The following is a 24111-nucleotide window of genomic DNA, read 5'->3' as shown; positions in this document are numbered from 1 at the left end:
GGGGTTAACTGACAGCATCTGTTGCAGGTCTGGGGGCAGCCCTGACCCTAAACCAGGACAATTTCCCAAGCATCTCCCAAAATCCTGACCTCACCCCAGCATGTCCTGCAGGTTCAGCTCACAGCTGAACCTCTCACAGACCTGCTGGCAGATCACTGTGCTCACAAACCAGACTGGGGTGGTGGCCTCTCTGTCTCTTCCCAGTCCCAAGGTAGAATTTTAATAGCTGGAAGGTTTTTGACTGCACAGTTTTAATTATAGGGCAATGAGGAACAGCACTGGTGCCCATGACCCACCAGCAGAGACACAAACCCAGGCAGTGGTGCTTCTACCACAGCATGGGCAAGGTGTAACTCAGCTGCAGGAGGTGGCCCCGTGGCCCTGCCTGCTCCACAGGCACCCACTGGACCTCTGTGGCCATCATGAGACTTGAAGCCTTGGGGTGGTTCTCTGATTAAACATCCAGAGGTTTTTCTCTTTAGACATTCTTCCCCACTCTCTTGAAAGCAGAAAATAAAGCTACTCTTCTGCAGCAAATTGCTCAAAAAGACATACTTGTGGAAAAAAAGAAGTATAAAACAGACTGAGCAATAATTGACTTCTTTTCTCATCAAGGAATTGTCTCCCTGTGTAGCAAACAACTCTGATTTGGGTGGGACCCAGAAAGGCAATGACAAACCATAAGAACCAACAAAACCTTTAGTTTTAAGAAGTTTTTCAAGTTTTAGACTCATCCACAGGAAGATGAAAGAGCTGCAGAAGCAGGAATATGTGAGCTGCACCTCTGGGGGTTGTGTGGGTGCTGCCTGTTAGCACATGAAAGCCCACAGTGGGAGAAGTCACATCAATAAAACCTCCAAACAAACAGTATGTATCCATACTGATTTTAATAGTTCAGCTTCTGAATTTGACACTGTCATATCTGACATAAAAAGGTTGTCATTGATTTATTAGCTACAAATATAAATTATACCTGGATTTTCTCTCTTTTTTTTTTCCTTAAGAATAAAGAAATATCCCAAGTTCCATCTTCCAACGTTAGAACTGCAAGGGAAAGATGCTAATCATGTGAAAGCTGTCAAAAGGACACCAACAGATCATTTATATGCAAGGTGGAATGGGGAGCTGTTAAAAATCAGACTCCTTCAAAACTGTCCCAAGGATTGTCACTGCCCGTCGCACGAAGGCACCATTTGTCTGCAGAGCCCACCAACCCTGGCAGGTCTTCCTCTGGAACTTCCCTCCCACTCCCATTTTCATCCACAGAGCTTCCCAAGAAGGCTCAGACTTGGAGTTTTTTTTTTGCAGATACCATTTGAGTATTTATGCCTTGATTTTGTTGCTTGCCAGTCAACCGCAGGCCACGTTACCCCTCGGCCAGCTGGAGCCTCTCCTCCTCTTCCACCACAAACTGCTCAGGCACAGCAACCAGATTTTGTTCTTTTGGCTGGTTTGTAGTCCGTGATGTCCACAGTCTGCTGTGGCCCCTCAGCTTTCTGCCTGACGATGATGGGCACCACCATCTCAAAGACAGTTTCGAAGAGCTGGTCCACCTTGTAGCCCGTTTTGGCGCTGGTCTCGAAGCACATCTTCTCCGCTGCTGGGACATCCTTCTCCTCCAGCATTTTGTATTTCAGGATCTTTTTATAGAGGGCGATGGCATCTTCTGCCCGCACTTGTCTGTGCCCCTTGGGGGCAGAGCTGGCAGGGGGTTTCTCAGCCCTGTTCTGCCCCGGGGGGGAGGCGCGGCCCTCGGCCAGGTCGACCTTGTTGCCGACGATGGCGAAGATGCAGTCGGCGCTGGCGCTGTCTGTCAGGGCCAGGAACCTCTCCTCCAGCTCTGTCAGGCTCTGCGGGCTGTTCACGTCGTAGGTGAGGATCACAGCAGCTGCCCCTCTGCAGTACATGGACCCCAGGCCGTGGAACTGCTCCCGGCCTGGCAAAGGATCAAACACAAGCGGTCAGCCTGCTGGAAGCCACGTCATCAACCCAGCGCCAGAGTCTGGCTTAGAGAGCACCCAAACTCCCAACTTCACGAGTAAAAATGGGGAGGATTTCAGTTTTTCCCCTTCTGCTTTGCCTTCAGAGGGCAACAGTGCTATTTATAAACAATAAAAAGAAGTTTGACAGTTTCATCATTCTGCTAGGACTCACTACTCCTACAAATTCAGTACATAGAATCCTTTAGGTTGGAAGGGACCTCCAAGATCAGCAAGTCCAACCATTGAGCCATTAGGGCTCTAAAGTCCTCTGCTAAAACAGATCAGAATCTGTCAGGGCTGGAAGGGACCACAAGGATCCCCCAGTTCCAACCCCTCTGCCATGAGCAGGGACACCTCCCACTAGATCAGGCTGCCCAGAGCCTCCTCCAGCCTGGCCTTAAAGACCCCCAGGGATGGGGCCTCAACCCCCTCCCTGGGCAACCCATCCCAGGGTCTCACCACTCTCCTGGGGAAGAACTTCTTCCTCACATCCAGCCTGAATCTGCCCACTGCCAGATTGGCCCCATTCCCCCTAGTCCTGTCGTTACCCAATAGCCTAAAAAGTCCCTCCCCAGCTTTCTTGTAGCCCCCCTAAGATACTGGAAGGCCACAATAAGGTCACCTCAGAGCCTTCTCTTCTCCAGACATCCTCAGGAATCTGTATCAAAGCCACTAATGAATTTCTTCCTAGATTTTGAAGGATTTTGTAAGCAACTCAGTCCCATAGTACACATCCACAGCTCTCTGCTACACCAGCCTTACAGGAAAAGGCTTTACTCAACACTGCCTGTATCAATCTGCATCTGCCCACAAGCACTCACACTTTTTTTAGAGTCCTAAACACACACAACAAAAATAACCCCAACTACATTTTCAGAGCATTCTAAGTTGTCCTGACCATCACTCCATAACAAGCAGTTAATAACAAAGTATTTCTCCCTCCTCATCACCCAGCAAGTATCTACCAGCACTTCCAGCTAAGCCTTCATGGTATTCTTCAAATTCATTTCTTGGAAGAAAAAATTGACTCTTTAAATTCTGGGAATCAATGTTCTCCAGTCCTTCCAAAGGGACCAAGGGAAAGGAGGCAGAGCACAGACAGTGTTCTCCTCTCCTACCAAGAAGCTTCCCCCAAAGATGGGCTACGTGTAGAACCTGCTGTAACACATGCACTCTGCTCCCCAAAACTTGATCAAGAACAAGGTACAACACTATGAAGAGGTATAAAAGGAAGATGATGAGGATGATCAGAAGTATGCAAAGAGTTTGCAGGAAGAAAAATTGGGGGATCTCACAGGCTAGTGAATGATGGGGGGGGAAAAAGGATATGAAGAAACGTCTGTAAAGTCATGCCCAAGGTTTAGAAACTAACCCAGGAACAAGGATTTACTCTTTCTGGCAAAATAGAAAATGAGGATTTCACATCAAGAAATCATGCACTGTGAATATCATGCCAGTGAGTAACTGGCAGGAAGTGCTGAATGACTTTGCAGAGATCAGAAGCTGAATGAATGGAGTTCAGAAAAAACACTAGGTGAAGTTTATGGAAAATGGCTTCTGTGCAATTTTGTCTAACTGCCAATTTGTTATTCCCCAGCACAGGAAAGTCTTTAACCCATGATCTGGTAGGTAGGAAAAAAAGGAGGGTAAAATAAATAAATAAGGAGGTATAGCCTTGTTTGGGTATGTTGGGGGATTCAGGGGAGGCAGGAGGTCAGTGCTTGGACACTTGTTCCTCTCATTTCATGTTCAAGGCTGTGCTTTCAGCTGCACTGCAACTGAGTTTATAAAAGTCCCCAATTTTTCAGCAGAAGTTTGTGCCATGACCTACTTTATTTCCATATGAACCCTGATTATGCTGCAGTCTGGAAACCACAATGGAACACAGATCCTCCCCCGTGCTCCCACTGGAGATGCCTCAGCCATAAAACCCAGGGCCCAGAACCATTCCCTGCTGCAGCCCAGGGCTGGAACAATACCAGGACTTGTTTGGGGGAATTTGTATGCTCATCTAACCTTGCACAGCAGAATAGAAACCACCACACTTTTACACCCTTCACTTCAAACTGCCTACTTCCACAACTGATATATTGTTGAGAAGGGGAAAGAAACAGTAAGAAGAATTCTCCTTACATAAGGGCTTAATTATGTCAGAGGAATTATGGAGAGTTTCACTCGCCCACACAGCACAATCTACACACAGAAAAAATCCATCACTTATTTTTGCAGTGCAGTTTTCCTTGTACTACTTCTGGAACAAGCCTAGATGCTGAAAACACACCAAAACTCCATGAAGTATTTAAAGTAGTATCTGTCCCCACGGTGTCAGGGAAAATGGCATCAGACTTTAGGGTGAAAAACTCCCTGCATCAGAACAGCCACCCCCCTTCTTATGGCCTCTTATTTCTGTCTCTGGACCCACCTCGTCCACTCCAACCATGTACCTTTTAAACAATTAACTACATTAAATGGTAAACCCTGAAACCAAGAATTAATTTCACCCCTTAAAAAAACCCAAAGGTGACAGGGAAGAGTGTGAGAGCTGTCAAATAATGGAACTGCAAGAAGAATCAAACCACCCACAAAGGCACAATGGTAGAGAAATTTCTTAACACCAAGCAATCACAACTCATTTTTTTTCCATCCTTCTATTTTATCTTATTTATCTTTAACAACCCTATGGCCATACTGCTACCTGCAACACCATTAGCTTTCCACAAGCTCCTTCAGCAACTGTATGAAATCCTCTTGGAGATGCCCTCAGGAAACCACTTGGGAGCAGTGCAGCCAATGAGCACTTTCAAAGTCCTCTGCTGGTTGACATAAATTAATAACTTTGATCCAAATGGACATCAGCACCACAGAATTCATAAGACACTCAAAGAAAGGAAAAACAGACCCTGCAAGAGGCTGGCCTGATAAATAAGCAGGGTTGGATTTAAAGGGGGCTGATCCTAGCTGTGGGACCCACTGACCCCCATCTCCTTCTTGGAGCTCTCCTCCCTGCTGTCATTAGGGGTGTAGCCAAAATAGCCTCTGAGGCTGCTGTTGATGTTTATGAGAGCAAAAGATTTCCTCCAGCCAAACTGGAATGTTCCTTACCTACCACCTCTTCAAAGGCTTTCAGCACAGCTTCTTAAGTAGCATAACTTCCCACACACTCCTTCAAGAAAGTCTCTACCTGAAGAGCAAGTTTTAAATCTCAGTGCTGAGCAGGAATAAGAACACAAAACAGACTGCTGCTTTAAGTCTTGAGAGAATAAAATGGCACCAATACTAAAGCACTAAAAAAGTCTTCCTGAAAGTACTGAAAAAAAGTACTGTCCTTACTCTGATATCAGCCTGAACCTGCCCTAAATTATGAATTCCTGAAGTAAATCTGCAGTGTGGAAAAATGAAGGCAAGCAACAGAAGCACACTGACAGTGCACTAAAATGAACAAGAGGGCAAAAGCATCCAGACAGTTCTCAGCCCATAAACCAGGTACCTTCAATTTTGACTGTAATTTAAGCAGGGTTGAAATGTGAACAGTGGAGGAAACTGAACACAAAGCAGCAGCTGAGTTTTGCCTTTCACATTCTCTTTTGCCTTCATGAGGGAGCCTGAACTCGAGCAGGCACAGAGACAGGAGCTGCCCCCGAAGGAAAGGGCTTAAACTGGAATGAAAAGAGAAAGTGTAACACCCCTGACACAGCACAGAAACCAGCATCAGGAAGGAATGAGAGCTGAGGACTCAGCAAGAGGGGGTGAAGGTTCAAAGTGTGACCCTGATGCTCTCGAGTCCCCTCAGCGGGAGCATCTGTGTGACAGCAAGAGGGGACAGAGCAGCTCCTCTGCCAGGACAGCAGCTCCTTCTGCCTGCAGACAAAGCAGGAGAGCTGAGACCCTTTAAAGGGCATGAGGGGAGTGATTTTGCTAGGAGCTGAGGCTTCTGGTTCTGCACGTAGCCCCAGATATACACTGACTCCCAGAGAACAGACCATAAAGGTCCCTGAAGGCTTCAGGAAAATTCTCCTGCCCGCAGCAAGTCAGGCTGTAAAGTTTTGACACTGGTGAGGTCAGAGCTCTTCCTTCACTGCCTTGGTCAAGGCTGTTAGTTATACCTTCTAGGTGGCTTTATCACATTTCCCTTGAAGTCAGAAGCTTTATTATGAAGCAGACTATGCCTGTGGTTACTTGGGGATTAAAATAAAGCTCTCCATCCCTAATGATTAACATGGACAACATAAGTAGGAATTAGTGGAAACAAATGAGTCAGAAAGCACTGGAGAGCTCCATTTTTACAGATCCAGAAGTTATCTGAATATCTGACTTCCCAGTTCATTAGAAAAATGCCAACATTGGGTTTTCCTCCAAGACAAGAAGACAAAACTCCCAGTAAAAAGAAAGGTCTCAGCAGGGGGTTGGGGGGGAATGGACAAACTAACAAACCAACCAAAACTCCACACCACCAACCCCCAGAAAACCTCAACCCTAAAAACAACTAAAATTGAGCAACTGGAGAGTTCCTTTAGGCTCCACCTTCACCTGGTGTTATGAATTATACATTCACCATGCCACATTATGGGATATTCTTGTGTATATTCAAGTTTCAGAATGCAACAGACCTCTAGCTCTACTAAAAATCAAGATGACATTTCTTTTGTTCATATTCATTACTTTGACATGAAACAATATTGAAGGTATGAACTGTGCCTTATTTCAGGAGCTATTTAAGTTATTAGAATTAGATATGGATGTTTGGCCAAAGCAGAAGACAATATAAGCATAGGGAAGTACTGATGTTAATACCCAAAGGGTTTCACTTTCATGTTTTAAGTAGAAAGAGCTACATATGGAAGGAGAAAATAACAGCCACATAGGTTAAGGGAACAACAAACACAGAAAAATTCTTTAATAGAGCTCTGCAAAGAAAAACCATCAAAACCAGTCACTCAGGAAAGCAGGGCCAGTGTAATGTGTGACTGGGACAAGCCTGCTCCATTTCTCAATGCAACCTTCTTCCAATTTCCAAGTCAAGTGTCTATATCTCATAAAAAAAAGGGGATTTTAGATGGCAAAAGAGATGATCTCTCTCCTGAACTCTCTGCAGGAGCATAGAAGCCATGGGAACAGGAGCAATCATTCACTGCTCACCAGGCAAGAGGAGAAATCACAAACAGCCTCGTCCTCCAGCCAGCTTTGACTATTGCCCTAGAAATACCACACCCCAACTGACAAATGTTTCACCTGGACACAAAAATCCACTGCTGGGAAGACTGTAACCTTCCCACTGCCTAATTGTTATCTTTGAATTACTTAAATTCCCTTGGATCTGGCCTTAGAAAATGGGGGTTATTCAAAACCACTGCTACAATAAATAGAGGAAATGAACAACTTTGGTCAGAGATCACAATGTTCAAATGGAGGCAAGTCCTAAATTCTACTGCGGATTATAGAACAGAATGACATGAAATATTAAAATATTCAATTTAATAGATCTGATTTTGTCTAAACAGTCAAATTACTTGATAAAATCCAACTGGTTATCTAACTAGAGGTAGAGAAAGATTTTGATGGACCAGAAAATGCCTTGGCCCTATAATCCCAAATTTATAGCTATGGCACCACAGGATGGCTTTTATCCTGAGAGATAAAGCTAAACCATCATCAGTGATCCAGTTTGGGTTAGAAATTGGGAAAAACTTCTACACCAAAAGGGTTATCAAGGGCTGGAACAGGCTGCCCAGGGAAGTGGTTGAATCACCATTCCTGGATGCATTTAAAAACAAACAAAAATGGGGTGCTCAGGGCTATGGTGTAGAAGTGGAGTTAGAGAATGGTTGGACTTGATGATGTTAAAGGTTCTTTCCAACCATCATGATGCTGTTTAAAAAGAGTGTAAATATCTCTGGATTTAACAGATATTAATAGAGTCTCCATGGAATAAGAACAGAAACTACAACAGCATTCAGGAAAAATCAGATGCAATTATTAGCATGATCAAGGCCTGTTACTGGTGATTCTGCCTCTGATGTATTAGGCAAGGTAAAAAATAAAACTCAGCCTTTATTTCCATTCCTTTATGCAACAAAGCAAACATCCTCTCAGGCATTTAAATGAGCTGTTAGCATTCTGCCCAGAGCAGATGACTACTCCCTCCAAGTCTGGTCCACACCACAACTACCAGGGTGCCTTCAGGAAGGAAAGCAACACACTCTGACTTCCCCTGCTCTAGTTAAGGGCACTAAAAACAAATAATGAATTTATTTATTACCACCCTCTACTATATTTCACCAAAAAAAAAGGCATCAATGGAAATAGATACAGAAAGGAAGACAAAGATGGAAAATGATGAGTTTGTAAAGAGCACAAACTACCCAGAATAAAACCAACACCCCACACTATATCCTGTATGAGGTTTTGGGGTTTGCTATTTTTGCTTGTTCTACTACAAAAGGTGACATATGAATTCAGTTTTTTCAGTTGTAACCACCAAGCATGGCTGGGAAAGGAACAAATTCAGCATCTTTGCAAGCAAGAGGATCACTAGCAGGTATCTGTAATAAAGAAAAAAGAGGTGCCAACCTACCAGAAATGGAAATTCCACTACACTCTAACTAGGAATACTAATAAATTTAATGAAAAATCTATATCCAGACTTCTTTTAGCCTACTTATTTCTTTTCCCCTTTAAATATGACTAAGATATAACTGATACTCCACATCAGGCTTGCAGGACATGTTTCAATGATAAAAAATATGAAGTAGGTAAAAGATTTTACCACAAAATTGTTGCCACATCACCTACTTTCTGAAAGCTGAGACTTCCTTTAAAATAATCAGTAGCTTTGCTAATAGTGGGGTTTTTTACAGATTCAAGCTTATTTCTAGCTTACAAGTATTTTCAAAAGAAGAGTCACCTTACCAGCCAGCTAGAATAAACAACAGCAGCAACTATTATTACTCTGCTTCTGCTTTTATGGTTTTAATCAATAAAAAGCACTCTAAACTATATTTTGGCTCTGTGTTTCCTTTTCTTCCTCATTTTGCTACACAGACTCAGGGGGATTATAGCACCACTCACTCAAGACAGCCATGACCAACTGGGAGAACAACCCCCATCGTGCCCCTACACCTTCCAAAAACAGCTTTCCCTCAGCACACCTGAACTGTACCAACAGCTCAAGGAGTTCCAACCAACACCTTGATGGCTATTAAAGCACCAACTCAATGACCATTCCAAAGTGATGCTTCTGGCACAATTCCCACAAAACAATCCTTCCAAAGATCATTTCAATGGGCCTTTCATTGTTAGGACAAATAACAGGCTGAGAGGTTATGCAAGAATAAAATCAGCTTGGTGTACTGTGCATCACATGCCAGACTCTGCAAGATATAGTTAATGATCTACAGGATCATCTGAGCTTTACGTGGAGAGGCTTCAGATACATTTTTCTTCAACACACAAAAACCTGTTTGGCAGAAGTGGCAAAAAGGGGGAAAAAAATGGGGATTTTTGCTATGCAGTTAGTTTTGTTTCATATCCCCCAACAACATTATCTTTCTGGGCATGTGCTGGTAGAAGCTCCAAAATAACTGTCTGGTCACAACATTTCTCTGCTGTGCTGAAGAAATGACTCCAAAGACATATAGGCTTAATTCACAGCACACCTTTACAGAACCCACAGCTGAAACATGGGTAAAAATATTGCTGGTTTTTTGACAGTTAGCAGGGTGATAGTTCATGGAGAAATGTGCTTTTGAGTAAAAGCTTCACTTCCTAAAGGCAACTGAACTGAAAGCAGATGCCCAGCAGCTTCTGCTGGTGCTGATAATCTGTTGTTACATCCTGCAGAGCATGCTGAGTCACAGAGGGGTCCAAAAAAGCTGGTTACTGCAAATGAAACCTCCTCACTTGCATCTCAACTGTAATACACAACCCTCAGTCATCTGGTCAAATCCTGTATTCCTCAGTCTTGAGCTAGTTTAAATATTCCCAGAAATGTTTTTCATCCTTTGTCAATTTTCATCCCATCAGTGGCAGTGAAGACCCCCATTACTGGTACCCCAAAACAGACCTGTTGGGCATGATTTAAAGGAAGGGGGTGATAAGTTAATGTGGGAGAGGAGCAGGAAAAATAAAAGGCAAAAAGAAATTCAGAGAGCAAGGGCAGAGATCAGTTGTAATCCTCATTGGAGGCTGATCTCCTCTGTAATAAAGATGACAGAATTTCACTCAGCCCTCGTCTTGTGACTGAGGAATTTGTATCACACAAAGCAGCCAAAGAAAAAGAAGTTGATATCCCACAAATTAGCTTGCTGTAATTCAGCTTTCAGACTCTGAATTATGATAGATGTTAAACTTGATGAAGTATCCTCTTCAAAAAACACAAACCCCAAACTCCAAGCTTAAAACCACTACATTCCTTAAAACCCACAAAAACTCTACATCCCTCCCTAAAAGGTCTTCTGTGTGATTTAACCTCCTTCTTGTCAGGCCTTCTTTCATACTCACTCTTGCCAAAATGAATGTAGTTTAACCTGTTACTTACACTTCATACCTTTCTCTCTCTTCATTTGTGGTCTCTACACATGTTTAGTCTGCATACCTCTATCTGCAAGCACCTTTTTTATGAAGAGACTTGTGAGCTGAGTGTCTTTGACTAAATACATATTCCTGGTGCTTACAGCTAGCAATGCCTTCCCCAAACAAAGGAGCTGCACAACTCCTAAGTAAAAGGGAAGAAATACTATCAGAGAAGATCCCCTGTTATGTGCAAGACTGAGCCCATCAACTATTTTCAGCTTCTCTGGGACAAAAAGAGTACCTGGAATTTGTTCTGTTGCATAAATGCAAAATTATATTTTTTTTGTTGACAAGAATAAATCAACACTTACCATTGTAATAATGAAATTAAGCCTGAGCTTCTAAATTCACAAGAATTTTCATTTCAGCCAAAGATCCAATAGACCAGTTTTACTCCACAAACATGCTTTCTATTCCAAGTCACAAATTCAATCATATTATGCCTAGTAACACCAAGCATTACACAGAAAAAAAAGCTCCTAACCACACTACCTAGGATGTTTTTGCCAACAAAATAAAACCCCACAAATCTGGCTAGACCTGCAAAAAAAACCCCAACCACCTATTTGGAGCTGAAGATCCCACTGACACCTCTACAATCCTGAACAACTTTTTCATTTAGCTAGATAAGCCTTATTTTTTTTTTTTAAACCACCCATTTTATTTAGTTCTCTTGATGTACTGTATTTTTAAGAGAAGGAAATAGCCCTAGGAGCTTCAAGCAGTACACATTATCAACTGCCTGAAAGGGCAGTGCCTTGTAGAAGACAAACAGGATTGACCTTGGTGCCACCAGCAAGCCCATCTTTAGTGACTGAAAAAAACCAACAGCATTTTCCCATTTCCCACTGAAACCTCACAGATATGTAGGAAGATGTTTTAGCTAAACACTGAAGTCTGGCAAAAGAAACTGAAGGCATGCCAGGTTTATGGGATGTTCTCATCCTGTCTATGAGCTCCACCAGAACTCCAGCTGAAATCAAGCACCAACATATCTCTACTGAAAAGAAAGAGTGGCAGGGTGCTTGAGAGTTAAATTTATGAAGCTCTGGCATGCCTGTACCAAAATGAAAATTTAGCAATTAAAATCTGAGATGTAGGCATTGAGGAAAAAATTCTTTGAAGCTTTGTGTTTAAAAAGACAACTTTAAATGGCTCCTTGAAAAGAAATGATCATTTGGCAGATTATCTTCTTAAGGGAAAATACGACTGGAAGCAAAGCATGAGGGGGGAAAAAAAGCCCCAACTCTTTGGATTTACTTTGGAAGAGTGCTGCAGGAAGCAACAGCACTGAGCACTTCACTGCAGCAGCAGAGCCTGACAGGTCAAAGAGTGCTCAGCAGTGGGTAACAAAGGGGCCAGTCACAGGATGGGGATGTGAGACACCCTCACCTGTCTGAGACCTCCTCTGGGTTGTGCAAGAAACCTTCTGGTTGCTGGAACAATCCATCATCTCAAAAAAAAAAAGCCCTCCTTACAGAAAAGCAATTTCATTTCCATGGGATAAGTTCCAAAAGCAGCTGTTTTTTCTTTCCACTACCTGAAAAACTGGTATTTTTTTTCTTTACATTTACAATTCCTTCCCACAGGGGAACAAGAACTGCAGATGAACCCACTTCTCTGCACAGTTGCTGAGCAGAAGCTGTTCCCAAGTCCTTACCCTCAGTGGCACTCAGAAAAGAGCTCTTCAAAGCTCACACTCCCTCCCAAAGTTTGCTCTCCAAACCTAGGAGCAGGTCCTTAGCTCAGAGAGGAATGCAAGGCTTGGTGTATTTTAGCACAGCCTGACTGGCACTGTGAGGCCAGGAGGTCACTGGATGGTTTATATTGCTCTATAAGGAGCTGGCAAGTGAAGTTTGCTTCCAATTTACCCAAGCAAACATTGATACAGGTGCTGGATTTAAAAGAAAAATAAAAAAAAAGAAATCAATCCAGAGCTGGGTAGGGTTAATTGAGATTGCCCTCCTAAATCTACCTCCATATGCACTCTGAAATGCTGCCACTTGTCAGGCATTCCTCCACCCAGTGGCTGCCCACTACCCACAGAGGAGAAATGCTTCCTGTTTTTATTCATTTTTATTCCTGTTTTTACCCATTTTTATTCCTGTTTTGAGTTTACTTAGGTTTTTTTAACTTCCTCATTAGATACTTGGCTTTTGCTTTAGAGATCTCTTTACAACTTCTTTTTTTCAGATAAAAAAATCCCCACAGGTATTTTTGCAGAACTATATACTCCATACCATATCATTGTTTGAGCAAGGAAATGCCATGAACTTAATGAACATCATAATTAAGGGCAGTGACATTTTAGAGAGGAAAAATAGTTCCTCCTTACTGATTCCTTATCCTCTTTGAATTAAGTTAATTTAAAATTAAGTTTAATCTATTAAACACATTATTCTTTTCCCATATAACCACTTTAACCCCAAACCCATTACACATATTTTTGCCTCCCACCTCCTCAGTCTTCAAATGCCTCCTTCCCAACTCTAGGAAACCAAACCATCACCTATAAACTTTTCAGCACACCCACCCCAGGAGAGTCACACAAGAACACAATCTACAGCACAAATTTGTTCAGTCCAGCTGCTGGAAGCCAAGGTAGAGAGAGGGACCCAACTAGATTGGTCATGGTTCCTTTAGGAGATAAAGTTAATTACTAAGCCTACATTATTACCCTCAAGCACAATTTCCATAGATCTTTTTACCTCAAGCACTATTTCCATACATCTTTTACCTTACTCCCTTTCCAGGAGTGGATGGCAGAAGAGGAGGCCTAGAAATACTTGCAGAAGAGCAGCTTTTGCAGATCAGCAGCTGAATGCTGGTGGCCAGCACTATTCACCACTGGAAAAACATATAAAGTGTCTACAAATCACAGCATTCCTGTTCTGAAAAACAGAGACCAGCTCTCACCAAAGAAGAATTTAAGAGATGGCAGGTTGGCTTGGCAGGAGTGACCTTCTTGTGTCACGTGTTTCACAAAGCAGAAATGATCCTTGCACACATCACGAGTAACACAGAGCTGTCTGAAACATTTTAGGAAGCTATGGGTATCCCATCAACAGCAGGTTGATGGTTTGCCCCAGCACATGCTTGGGAAATGCCTCTTATTTAAGGTTAAACTGTCTTCTGGTGAAGTGGACCTCAGCTGTAGCAGTTAACTATATGCTGGCTCATTGTTTGTAACACTGGATTTAACTTTAAACCAGCCTTCACTAGCAGTTTGAAAAATATTGCTAGATGGCTATCAGTAAAGGCCATGGAGCTTGCAAATGGAATGAAAAATCTATTTTTTAAGAAAAACCCTATTAATAAAGTAGGACATAAACCTAGGCCCACTCAAAAGATATTTTTATCATTTCTTTCAACATCACTTCATTCAGAGGCAGATCTCAACTAAAAACCCATGCAACTCAACCATTTCCAGTGTATCCTCAAGGAAATAACTGCTTCTACTCTTTACCCATCACCACCAGTCTCTAATCAGCTGAAGTCTCCTTCACAGGGTGTTTCTGGAGAGCTGCTATCTGTCAAAAGCAGGAGGAGGTTCTGGTGAGCTGGTGGGCAGCCTCCAGCAAGTGCCAGAAGGGGGAGGTTGTGCCAGACATTCAGCTGCTACCTCAGGTTTTACAGAAATTCACTTAGAACTTGTTCACCTCAGCCAGGTCATTTTATCACAGGCTGGTTTTCAGAACCAAGCAGGTTTTCAAAACCAAGCAGGTTTTCAGAACCAAGCAGGTTTTAAGACCCTGCCCTGGCTAAGATGAACACCCATGGCTTTTACATTTCTACTTCTCCCTTTTAATTCCACTTCTGGTTTCTCTGCCTACACTCTTAAAAGCATATTTAGTATTCACTGTTTAGAGGCATTAAGTTGAGGATTAAAGAAATTAAAACCACAAAACAGGCATGGTAAAAATTGATCTGACCTCATCAACGTTCTCCAGCCTAGCACAAAGAGTACCACTAAAAAACAAACATCTCAGTGCTGAACTTTCTACACAGAACAAGTGACAAAGAGCAATGTGGAAAGGGAAACAGTGTGAACGTGATACAAAGCTATCTGCTGGGGGAGGGAAGTCTCTTGCCCTAAAGACAGTGGAGATAGGAGTGTTTGTTCCTCCTCCTAAAAGTAAGAAGTTATCATGTACCAGTGGGGGATGGAGGAGCCAAGCAGCTTGAGACATTTGCAGTTTCAAAAAATCAAAGGTTTACTTTTTAAATATGCAACAGCCTGGAACAATGGGTGGGGAAAAAAAAAGTAAAATAAAAATCACTCTTATTATACCAGCAGGGTTTTGCAGTTTTGTTTTAAAACACCCAAGTCTCACTTGCAGCCACCCAGAAGAGTTGATGATGCCTTTTATGAAGTTTGGAACTACAGAAGGCTTTTTCTTTTCTTCAGTTAACTAGGAATGACTACAGATTCTGGTCATTTCTCTCTTTTCTGAATGAACCAAAATCTTTGCCTTTTTTTTGAAAGAGAGAGAAAATGGAAACCAATAAACAAACAAAAAAACCAACTTCTAAACTATAACTGAGAGCCTTATTTCTAACTTCAGCAATTAAAATGAGAGCAACAGATTGATCTGTCCAGATCACAGACTCCACTATGAAGAAAAGCAAATGAACATCTGAGGACTTCCACAACCTAACTGCATGAAGCCTCAGTCCACCTCTGAAGCAACCTGCACAGCCAGAAAGGGAAGTCAGTCAGTCCAAAGCCCTTGGGGAGAAGGAAGCAGGGAGCAGGAACTCAACTGAAGGTCATTCCAACCAGGGCACACCACCACACATGTGTGTTTTTATACTTCTGTCACTGAGTGGGTTTGGAACATGAGCTTAAGGACTCAAAATTGGGTTGACTCCATGTAGAGTGACCCAGCCAAGGACCAGCATCTATTTCAATCTACCTAATTTTTGCTTCCCATTCTTCACGAAGTGTACTAGACATTAATTTCTCTTGCCTTGATAATGATAAGATAGAATCAAGAAAAAAAATCTCAAATATTTAAATATCTATGGTTGAATATTAGAGATGAATAAAAATTCCCAAGCAGTCATCAGCTACAGAATGTAGAAGAGCAATGTCCTGCTGTTTCAGCTGTATTGAATACCATTACCTTTAAATTAAGTGTAAAAGAGCAGCTGGACAGGATCTTTTCTCTGTATTTCATAGGAATTTCCAGAAGTATAAGAACAGTGGTTAAGAATATCAAATCACACAACAGATTAAAGAAAAAAAGTCAGTGGATCAACAGGAGAGGCTGAGGCAACAAGGAAGAGTACATCATTTAATCATTATGGCACAAATTTATTCCCATCTTCAATTCATTAACCTGTAGATTAGAAAAAAAATGAAAAATGAGGCATTCTGCATAGCTGAGGATATGATGAGGTATCTTCATGACAGAAAAAAAGCAAGAACAAAAAGAGAATTTGTGAAAGGGCAGAACAGAAAGAACCTAAAAGCACAGAAGCTTTAACTCAGAATAAAACATTGGCCTGTTTGAGTAGTTTAAGTTTTAAGCCTCTTTCCTCCTGGAGTTCTGTACACTAAGTTTCAACCACACTACAAACCTGACTGAAATGTGGTTTTGCTCCAGTGGAATTGGTGAAAAGGCAAAGGCTCAAATACACATTTTCCTCTTTTTGCTTTCTCTATAAATAGGAATAAATACAACTTCACACAGGTCTTTAGGCTGTCAGCTGAGTCCTTTCATGAATGGCTCCTTGGTGGCCCATGTAAAGCCAACTTAATTCTAGTCTGCTTCCCAAGAGATGGACAGATAGAAAATTCAAAGCCACAACTGATCATCTATCTCCCTTTAAAAACCAATGTTAAGTTCTCAAGTTCTCTCACCAAGTTCAAATCTCTTTTCTTAGGCATATCTTCAAATCCTGCATATGAAGTTAGAGCTAACATGGCTGGTGCAGGAAAAGGAATCTATCACACCTCTGATGCCTTTTGACCCAATCCAAGGATGTTCTACCCAGACTTCACCTGAAAGAAAGCAAATCATTCAGACTTGGGAAAAGAAAAGGACTCTTCTTGTTCCACAGTTTTTCATGGCTCCAAACGTAGCCACTGCAGACTGAGAGTCTTTCTTGACAGAGACCCAAACAAAGGTTACTTGTTTGGATATTTTGCAACAGTACAACGTGACTCAGCTGAGGAATTACAAAGTGTACCTACCTTCAGTTCAGGGCTGAAAAGCTGCCACAGGAGAAATCACTTGGAAGCTCACATGGCTTCAACATGACAGAGTAATTGTAGCAAAGCAAACAGCTCATGTGATATAAGATGAGATTGCATTGTGAAGGAAAGATACCTAAACTCTCCTAAGCATCAGGAGCAGCTCAGCCAAGGCACTGTGAGGCTGACTGCAAGTCTCCCTGGCTTGGATTTTTGTGCACTATAGTGTGCATACACATGTGAGATAAAACAAAAGTACTTGCCATGAGAGCTCAAAGAAATAACTGTAAAACCACACAGCTAACAGCTAGTTACCTGCCCTGTGCTTGTCTTTTCAACACCCACTGTCACCTTCCTTCTGAAAGAGTAAAATTTCATTGCATAGTCAATAGAAAAAGACATCACAGCCCAGGCTGCCAAAGTTCAGGCACCTAAACATCCAGTATTCATTTTAAGCAGCTTTTCTTTTTTCATTACTCAACGTGCCTGGCACCCCAGAAATAACCAGAACTGAGTCACCACGAGTTCCTCTGCACACATCCATCCCCATGTCACACCTCAGGAAGCTTCTCCTGTGCTGCACAACACTCTTGACTCAGACAAAGAGAAAACTGCTGGGGAAAAAAGCATCCCACCCTGTCCCCACGTTTTCACCCTCATGCCCAAACTGTTGGAAGAGTGGTTGTTTCTTAAGGGCACATTCTGAGGTCATTAATTCTTAGGTACACATTCTTAGGTCATTTTATGTACACATTTCACCAGTACTCCAAGTGCAGAAGGCAACAGGGCATGAATAACTTGCTGTCTTGCACAGAACACTTATGTCTTTGCACATACACTACTAGGAGACCAGTTTTACTGGAGTGAATAATCCAGTTCTTGGGATTCCCTTCTGAAATCTTCTGCTGTTTCTCCCACCTGCTCCCAATCCACCAGGAAGATGAATTTTGACAGAAACTCTGCCACTGCATTTACACTGTTTGACTAACCCTTTCTCTTATTCATTCCTCCCTCTCTCAAATGTTTTCAGTACTGCCACAAAGCAGAGACAACACAAAGTGCCCTTGCAGCTGTCAATTCTGACAGGGATATCTAGGAAAGACACCTCTTCTTTCAGTAAATGGGGAAGAAAGGATGAAATGCCAAAGGTATAAACTCTTTACTGTGAAGATTCTCTGTATCACTCCAGCTTAGGATCTGTGGCTTTAAAACCTGGGTGTCAGAAATCTCCAATCAGTTGTATGAGGACTTGTACAAACTCAGCTCTATCAACCCAGGCCAAAAAGTAAAATTTTCACAGAAAAACAAGGACATGGGCCATGCACCAGAGACTAGACAAAGACATAATCTTGGCCTGGATCAAGTACTCAACCAAGTGGCTCACCCTCCCCAAGAGCTGTAGCAGAATTACACATTAGAAACAAAACTCCTTCAATAAAGTGAGTTAGCCACAGCTGAATAAATAAAGTCTTGCATCTCCTGTTTCTTTTTTGATGTGTATTTTCCACAAATCACTCTGAAAAGGTATTTCCATATTTTTTCCTTCATTTGCACACAAAAGCACTTTCTTTTGCTACCTCTCACTTGATTTGTGTATTGGTTTTTTAAGTTGTGGGATGCAAAAAAAAACCAGAACTGCCTCCAGGACTTTATTCAGATAATTCATTATTTCTTCCCATTTTTAATCACTTCCCAAGTTACTCTGCTCTTCCATGCTTCTGGGGATAGTCTAAAGCTGAGCCTTTATTCCTGCCTCCAAACCTGCTTCAGAGGTGTTACACAGAGAGCCTCCAGAGTGAGCTCTCTTCTGGGGTGCTCCCCAAGCACACAAGTGTTTTTCCTCAGCAGCTAGCCCCACCATCCCTTTGAACTCTGCTCTCACAATTTCCTTTTCAAGATGTGAGGACTAAAACCATACAGAGTAATCCCAAGGAAGCCACACTCTTTATGTATGAGGCACTGGTCCTCAGCTGTCCTTATTTCACATACAATTATGAATTACTAACACACAGAGGCCAACATGTTCTGCAGGATCATCCTCCCAAAGGCAAAAAAAAACCTAAAGCCTTTTGGTGGCAGCTCACCCCAAGCCATAATTCCCCAACAACAAACATTTGGCACTTTATTCTCTATAATTTCCATCCCCTATGCTGTCAAGTTCCCACTTCTTGAGCACAGATGCACACTCGATTCCTCACTAAATGGTCCCTGCTGTCCAAGAGGCTTTTTGAGATGGTGTTTCCTAAACCTTCCCAACCATCAGCCTCCTCAGTTAAAGATTCCTCATCACACATTCAGCAACATCCAGCCCAAACTTCTGCCCTGGGTTCAGAAAGGGTCTCTGACATGCCTCAGAGCCCTCTTTCACTCTGACTACCTTCCCCAGCCATCTGCAGCTTCTCTTCCCCTGTTGTACTCCTCTACTTCCAGAAGTCAAACCCAGCAGAACCCCAGAGCAGCCAGCTGCACCAGCCTTCACTTGGGAGGAAAATACACCACTTAACCCTGCTCTCTTTGCTCTGGTTCAGTAGGATGGAGGATGAGGCTTCCTCCCTGCCTAAGCCTAGCTGTGTATGCTCAGCACACAGGGGAACGTTTGCCTGCAGGGCATGAGGGAAATGAGCCTACCTGGGCTGAACTCATGCTCCAAGAATGGAGTCACACCCCACCCCAAATCTCCCCTGGGAACCTGGCTGGGTCCCTCCCTTTCCAGGAGAAAAACACTGTGCAGAAAGAAGTGTACATCAACACAGATAAATCCAGTGAGGAACCTCCAAGCCTAAGCATAAGTAACCTAACTTGTCACCAGCTGAACTCTCACCCCTAGCTCAAGACAGCCCAGCACAGGCCTGCCCTGCTGCCAGTGAAACCCTGGGCACAGAGAGCAGAAACTGTGATGAGCCACCCACACATGGCTCATCAGCACCAATCCACCAGACAGGAGCAAACCAGGCAAGAGAGATGTAAGCATTCATTACACAGATAAACTGTGGTTGACCCAAGCCAGGGAAAAGCCTTTCCCAGGCTATGTTTATCTCCTTTGCCTGTGCCATCTCTGACAAGTGAAAAGTCACCAAAAAAACCCAATCTGCAGGTATAAAATAAAGGGGTTGAGGTTGTCAAAATATGACCTGATAGCTGAATATTCACAGAAGAAAACAGCCAAATCAATTCTTGCAGGCAGACAGCTAGCTGAAGATGAAGAGAAGTCAAGTTTGCCTTTTCCTTGATATTTTCCTTTATAATGCTGCATGAGTGTCTGTTGGTAAGTTCAAAACCCAGCCTCTTTCTTAAAACACAAGGATCATGAAGTGAACTTTATTAAATACTTGTCATTAACTTACCAGCTTGCTGCTCTGCTACTAAGCCAGCCACACAGGGGACATCACTACTAAGAATTAAGAAACCTTGCTGCTGGGGGCATCAAGCTGTCAGAGGAACAAATGTCAACCTAAAGAGACTGAAATCTAACCCATAAACAAGTTTTTCCTTTTCAAATACAAAGGCATTCAGAAAATCTGCCTGAACCTACAAAAGAGCCTCATAACATTGTCAGCTGCAGCCTCCATGCATTAGTATTCCAGGCTTAAAGGGGGAGCAGGACCTCAGAACTTCAGGATGTGTTTGCACTGCCTGATATCAGAGCCTGCTGCTCACTCTGAGCTGCCTGCCATCAACACCCAGCAGGAAGTTCTGCTTCACTCCACAGCTGCTGTCAGCACTGCCTAGGAGATAGATATATAAAAAATCTCCATTAAAAATTATAGAAAAATATATATATATATAAACACACACACACAGAGCTTTGACAACCCAAGTCTCCAACTTCCAACACCTTCATGTAAGAAGATTCTTCTCTCTGCTGCTGTTGCTGATGTCCCTTGGTCCAAAGAGAAACCAAATATCAATTTCAGTAGCCAAATATGAAGAATAAATAAATATTTCCCTGCACCAAGACTACAACATCAGCCACAAGACCATCTAGCCAAGCCTCTGACAAGGGAGACACAGTCAAAAGCAGATGGCTAGGAAAAAAAAAGAGCATAAAAACATGGCAAGCATATGGTACTTCACCCAAATATTCTTCCATCTGTGGCTGGGTTCCTTGAGTTGAATGCAATTTCCAAGTCACTTTGTTCATAATAATGAGATGAGAAAACTGGAAATGTTGAATAATTTGCTGTAAGCATTTACATAAAGAAAAAAAAATCAAGCCTGACAACTTCTGCACACCCATTTTACATGGCTTGCAGATAAGAATATGAAGGATTTAGACTAGACTAAGCAGCTGATTTTTCCAAGATAACAGGGGTGTGAATGTACAGCCAGGAGAAGGGCCCTCCCTAGAAAAACTGCTTCTCACTTCAGACCTAACTCAGTAGGGACAGGTCAGGTGTGTGCTGCTGTGATTGACTGAGTGATAACACAGAAACAGACATTTTAAGCACTTTAGAAAGCAAATTTAATTCTTCCTGGAAAAAAATGTGGGGTTTTTCTCTGAATAACAGAGTGAGATGGAATGCAAGAACAACAGAGTGATGAGTAAAAATGACACATCCTTTAAATAATTCAGAAGATGGGCAATTAAACTCCTGCAGTAGTAATATCCACACACATTTAACTTCTGCTCCATCAGAGCTGCTGCAGATACATTCATCTATTAGTGAAGTCTAATCTTGTAAAAACAAAACTCTGTATTACAGGAGTGAAGATTCAGTGCATTGAGATTTACACTGTCACAGCCAACTGCCTAAGCCACACCAAAGTAACCAAAAACATCCAGACTGAACTGAGAGTAAAATATAAGGGGTTTTATGGAGATAACAGTCCCCAAAATAAGGCTGAGGAGCAAAACCCAAAATAAACAGATTCATAGGCTAAACATAACATCAACTAAAAAGTATAAACCAGAACATGGACTGCAGTTAACCCTGAATAACTGTGTATTTTTCAAGAGTATCAGTGTAGTGGATACTCCCAGGCAACCCCTTGTTTTCTAGGCAGGTTCTTCCATTTTTCTACATGCTATATTCTGTGGAGTACTACTGGGGTATTAAGACAACTTCAGCTGGCACTCAGGATTTAGGCAGGGAAGATGGGTGCAAAACACTGAGCCCTACTTTTGTCATATATTTGTGCTAAAGGATTTTTAATCTGGGTGATCATTTCTTTCTGGATTCCCCTCCAGATCTATGCACACAGAGAGAAAACAATATCTCTGTGTTTGAGGTATCTGTATCCTCTTCACCAGAACTCAGCAGTGAGCAATGGGCAGGTTAATAAACAGGCTAAAGAGCTAAATTTTAAACTCACCCTCACTAAAACAATTTCAGGCTTACTTGATACTCACCTGGTAGAGATAAGACAGTGTCAGAGAGAGATAAGAGCCACAGACTAAGGACTGTAGACGTGCTGTGACCCCCAAAAGCATAAGGTCCAGACAAATGAAAACAAACCAGCCCCAAAACAAACCCCAAAACAACACAGGCTTTTGAATCCCCTTCTTAACAGCACAGCTGCAGTGTCCACAGGGTCCCTTCCTTTTTCACCTGGAGAAAGCATAAAAGTGCCCTAGGAGCTGCTATTTCTTAGAAGATGAACAGGAAACATCATGAAGCCAAAGCCCACAGGCCTCAACACAGTCTAGCCCTGTCTTGGCACCTTCCATCATTCTACAGGAGCACGAGTCAACAGGGAGACAGTGCAAGAGTCCACACCTGCCTCCAAAATTCAAGGGCTGGGAAATCTAAGCTTGATAACAACTCCAACAACAGAGAAGAGCCAGGAAGATGTGTCATGCTACCCTCACTACAACAACGCTTGTCAACTGTTGCTCTGCAACCAGAGCTCCAGCAAACCTGCTCCTGGAGTCCTGCTGAGACTCAGGAAGCAGTGGAAGATTCTGCTGTGGTGCTCCACAGGCAGCAGCACCAGCAGTGGCCCAGCTCCAGGGTGCAGAGGGAACTCTGGCTGCTTGGAAGACAACGAGCTCTGAAGGCCTGTGTTGCCCCAAGACAGGTATTGCCTGGGTGCTTCACCTGACAGATGGAGGACACCTCTGGAGCCTTCCAGATTCCACACAACACTGAGTAAAATACTGCAGTAAGTATAAATAATGGATAAAAGGGCTCTAAAACCATAAGGCAAAGCCTGGGAGGGACTTATTTTAAAGAAAGCAGAAAGGCATAAGGGAAATTACCAAAGAACAATCTCACCAAGGTAATTCTTCTGTGGAAACAAAGCCCACTGCTAATCACCAACATGGGTCTGGCTTACTAGAACAAGCAGCAGTTCCCCTCAAGAGACTCTTTACAGCAAAGTACATAAATTCTAAAATAGAATTTTGTTTTAAAACACTGCAAAGGACATAGAAAATACATTTAAAGCAGGGCCATCGTTAGCAAGCTTTCATCACAGGAATAGATTGAGAAATGCAAGAAGCTAACATCTCCTGCCCCCTCCAAAAAGTGCTTCTGCATAACTTCTTGGCAGTTTCATTCTCCTCTTCCTCCTTCTCCAGTCCTGATGCAGGAAAAGCCAGTTTGGACTAGATTGTGACACGAAGTGACAGAGCAAATGAACTTCTCTCCCAAACGTCATCCAGAGGAAACTGCAACACTGCACGAGGCTGCAGCTCCCCAAATTTCACAATATATCATCTGCCTTCTTCACATTGCCACCAACACCTTTTATTTTTAAATTCAGCTAAACGTGGAAACAAGAAAAATACTGAAAAAGAGATTTCTCCCACGAGCAACTCAACAGGCAAGAATGTTCAGAGACCTCCTTCTCCAGGGCAGGCTGACCCCCTGGATGACAGAGCAGAGCTTCCTGACCCACTGACCAAGAGAAAGATATTCCTATCATCGAGACCACAAACTGCTCCTCTGGGTCTGCAGCCCAAAAGAAGGCAAACGGGCCTCTACGTCCACGTTTTACAAAGCAGCTCCAAAAATACTGCAGATGAGCGGTTGTAAAGCTCCTTTGGCCCGTCAAAAAAAAGGTTTCTTCACCGACTTTATCCCGCTGCCAAACCATTCGTTTTGGCCGACTCGCGAAGCACCGGGAGCCCAGGGAGGGTTTCGGCCAGGAGGGACAGAGCGGGGTTCCCCACCGGGGTCCCCCGACCCAGCTCTCCCCTCAAGCACCGGAGCCTCCGCGGGGTTCTGGGAGGCCCTTCCCGGCGTTTGCCGGCCAGGGGGTCCTCCCCTGCCGTGTCCCAGATGGAGATGTTGTAGGGCCCCCACTGCTTCAGGTAGAAGGCGCCGCCGACCGTGCTGACGGTCTCCTGGAAGCTCCTCTCCATGTAGCGGTGCAGCAGGGAGGTCTTACCCACGTTCATGTCCCCCAGCAGCACGACCT

At 43.0% G+C, this 24111-nt stretch overlaps 1 protein-coding gene across 1 annotated transcript; it reads right to left on the bottom strand.

The window, feature by feature from the left end:
• Positions 1-1415: 1415 nt before the first annotated feature.
• On the bottom strand, positions 1416-24091 carry RAB20 (RAB20, member RAS oncogene family). The gene is made up of 2 exons (XM_008944893.1): positions 23962-24091; positions 1416-1939 (listed from the first exon to the last, which is right to left on the bottom strand). Exons 1-2 carry the CDS (start codon positions 24089-24091, stop codon positions 1416-1418), a joined length of 654 nt encoding a protein of 217 aa, XP_008943141.1.
• Positions 24092-24111: the final 20 nt, after the last annotated feature.

This window comes from Merops nubicus, unplaced genomic scaffold, assembly GCF_000691845.1.
Source record: "Merops nubicus isolate BGI_N331 unplaced genomic scaffold, ASM69184v1 scaffold3677, whole genome shotgun sequence".
In the NCBI taxonomy this organism is placed as follows: Eukaryota; Metazoa; Chordata; class Aves; order Coraciiformes; family Meropidae; genus Merops; species Merops nubicus.
Note: the sequence above shows the minus strand (reverse complement) of the source record. Positions and strands in the feature narration are given on the sequence as shown.

Bases quoted from the DNA above. Each gene is read 5' to 3' on its own strand.
- RAB20 (XM_008944893.1), bottom strand. From the start codon at position 24,091: ATGAACGTGGGTAAGACCTCCCTGCTGCACCGCTACATGGAGAGGAGC. The intron at 1,940-23,961 runs CAGGGGAGGACC...TTGATCCTTTGC, and splicing joins CATCTCCATCTGGGACACGG to CAGGCCGGGAGCAGTTCCAC.